The sequence below is a fragment of the Sinocyclocheilus anshuiensis genome, unplaced genomic scaffold (genome assembly GCF_001515605.1).
Source record: "Sinocyclocheilus anshuiensis isolate Anshui unplaced genomic scaffold, SAMN03320099.WGS_v1.1 scaffold2373, whole genome shotgun sequence".
NCBI lineage: Eukaryota > Metazoa > Chordata > Actinopteri > Cypriniformes > Cyprinidae > Sinocyclocheilus > Sinocyclocheilus anshuiensis.
The window spans coordinates 292,686-294,226 of record NW_015551030.1 but is presented as its reverse complement, the minus strand read 5'-3'; the positions used below and the strand labels follow the sequence as shown (position 1 = coordinate 294,226).

Below are 1,541 nucleotides of genomic sequence, written 5' to 3'. Positions count from 1 at the left end.
AACTGCTTCTGTTTCACACAAATGCTGGCACAGACGTGCATGTTCGGCTAGAGTCGCTTTGAACTCGTGCATCTTCGGAAGCGGAGCTGAGCGGAAAGTTACAAAAAATGTTGTGCGCACCGCCACGCGAAACGACGTCGCGCACACTCAAAGCGAACTTGCGGACGCGTCGAGTATAAATCAGCCTTAAATCAGCCTTGAGAGTGTGTGTGTTAGATACAGTGAAGACAGCGCGTTAGTTTAGAACTCTTCTAATTTTTTTTTTAATTGTAGAGAGTGTGTTAATTTGTGCAATGATAACCTACCAGCAATGTAAATGATTTTTTAAATATATTAGAATGAGTACATTACAATATAAATTTATTACAACAAGTAAATTATTATTTATGGGCTTAAAAACAAGATGCAAACAATCAGAATATTGTACCTGGTGGGTAGTACACAATGTAAACATGAAACATATGCCATTACCTATATTGTACTGTGGTACAGTTATGGAGGCCCTTCATAATGCAGAGGTCAGCTGCCTGCTCTGCCAATAGTTAGAAATGGCACTATAGTATGCAGTGTTTAATAAACAGCTGTTTTTCTAAATTCTGCTGAGGTGAAATTCAGTGCAGTCATGTATCGTGATACGTATCGTATCGTGACTTTGCTGGTGATACACAGCCCTACTATGGAGAGTCCCCACAAGGATAGCAAACCAGACATGTGTGTGTGTGTGTGTGTCTCACCTGTCCGCTCTGCAGTGAACAGTCCACACAGCCCACCTGGATGTTCCCGTGTTTGGCTCCTGGGATGATCTGGATCCTTTCAAAGTCACTCCCCAGAATGACGATGTCACAGCCAGAGGCGTAGGCCTGGATCAGCAGCACAAATATATAGTATATGATACATAAATATATAGTATTTGATGTGTGCATGATGCTGACAGACATGAAGAGTCTGAATCGTCTTTGACATTATTTCTGAACATATCGGACAATATTTGCCTTCATATTTCATGCATTTTTTCTGTAGATATATAACAAGTGAATTTGTTGAACTTCATGTGTGCCGCACTTGGAACAGAGCTTTCTTTAACCAGATGGTTCATAAAGAGAATGTGACTTAAATCATCAGTTTTTAATCTGACTAGTTAAACATAAAAAAAAATCCGGCTCAGGTTTACCGTGAAGGGCTGGTCGTTGACGCTGCCCACAGAGAAGCAGTTTTCTCCAGGGTTGACGGCTCCTGTGAGCACCTGGTGCAGGTTCATGCTTCTTGGCACACTTGAGTTTCAGCACGAACCCCTGCAAACAGACGGAGAATCAGCAGAAAGACAGCAAACACACACCGGTCCAGTCTGCCTCATTACACCTGCTCTGCTGAAGCTTCATGTGGCAGTTACTAGAATGCAAAACCACGGATATATTCCCAAACCACAACCATTATGATCACGATATAATCTCTAATGTGGAGCAGGGAGCACAGGACAATATATACTTTCATTATAAGTTCATTTTAAGTGTGTGTGTGTGTGTGTGTGTGTGTGCATGCGA

At 41.9% G+C, this 1,541-nt stretch overlaps 1 protein-coding gene across 1 annotated transcript in view; it reads right to left on the bottom strand.

The window, feature by feature from the left end:
* Positions 1-1,541, bottom strand: part of LOC107661180 (dmX-like protein 1) — a 16,342-nt gene that overhangs the window by 12,321 nt on the left and 2,480 nt on the right. The window contains exons 2-3 of the mRNA XM_016450656.1: positions 1,172-1,292; positions 735-860 (exon numbers count right to left, since the gene is read on the bottom strand). Of these exons, the coding sequence (XP_016306142.1) occupies positions 735-860; positions 1,172-1,258 (213 nt within the window). The 5' untranslated portion in view covers positions 1,259-1,292. The remainder of the gene's footprint in view (positions 1-734; positions 861-1,171; positions 1,293-1,541) is intronic.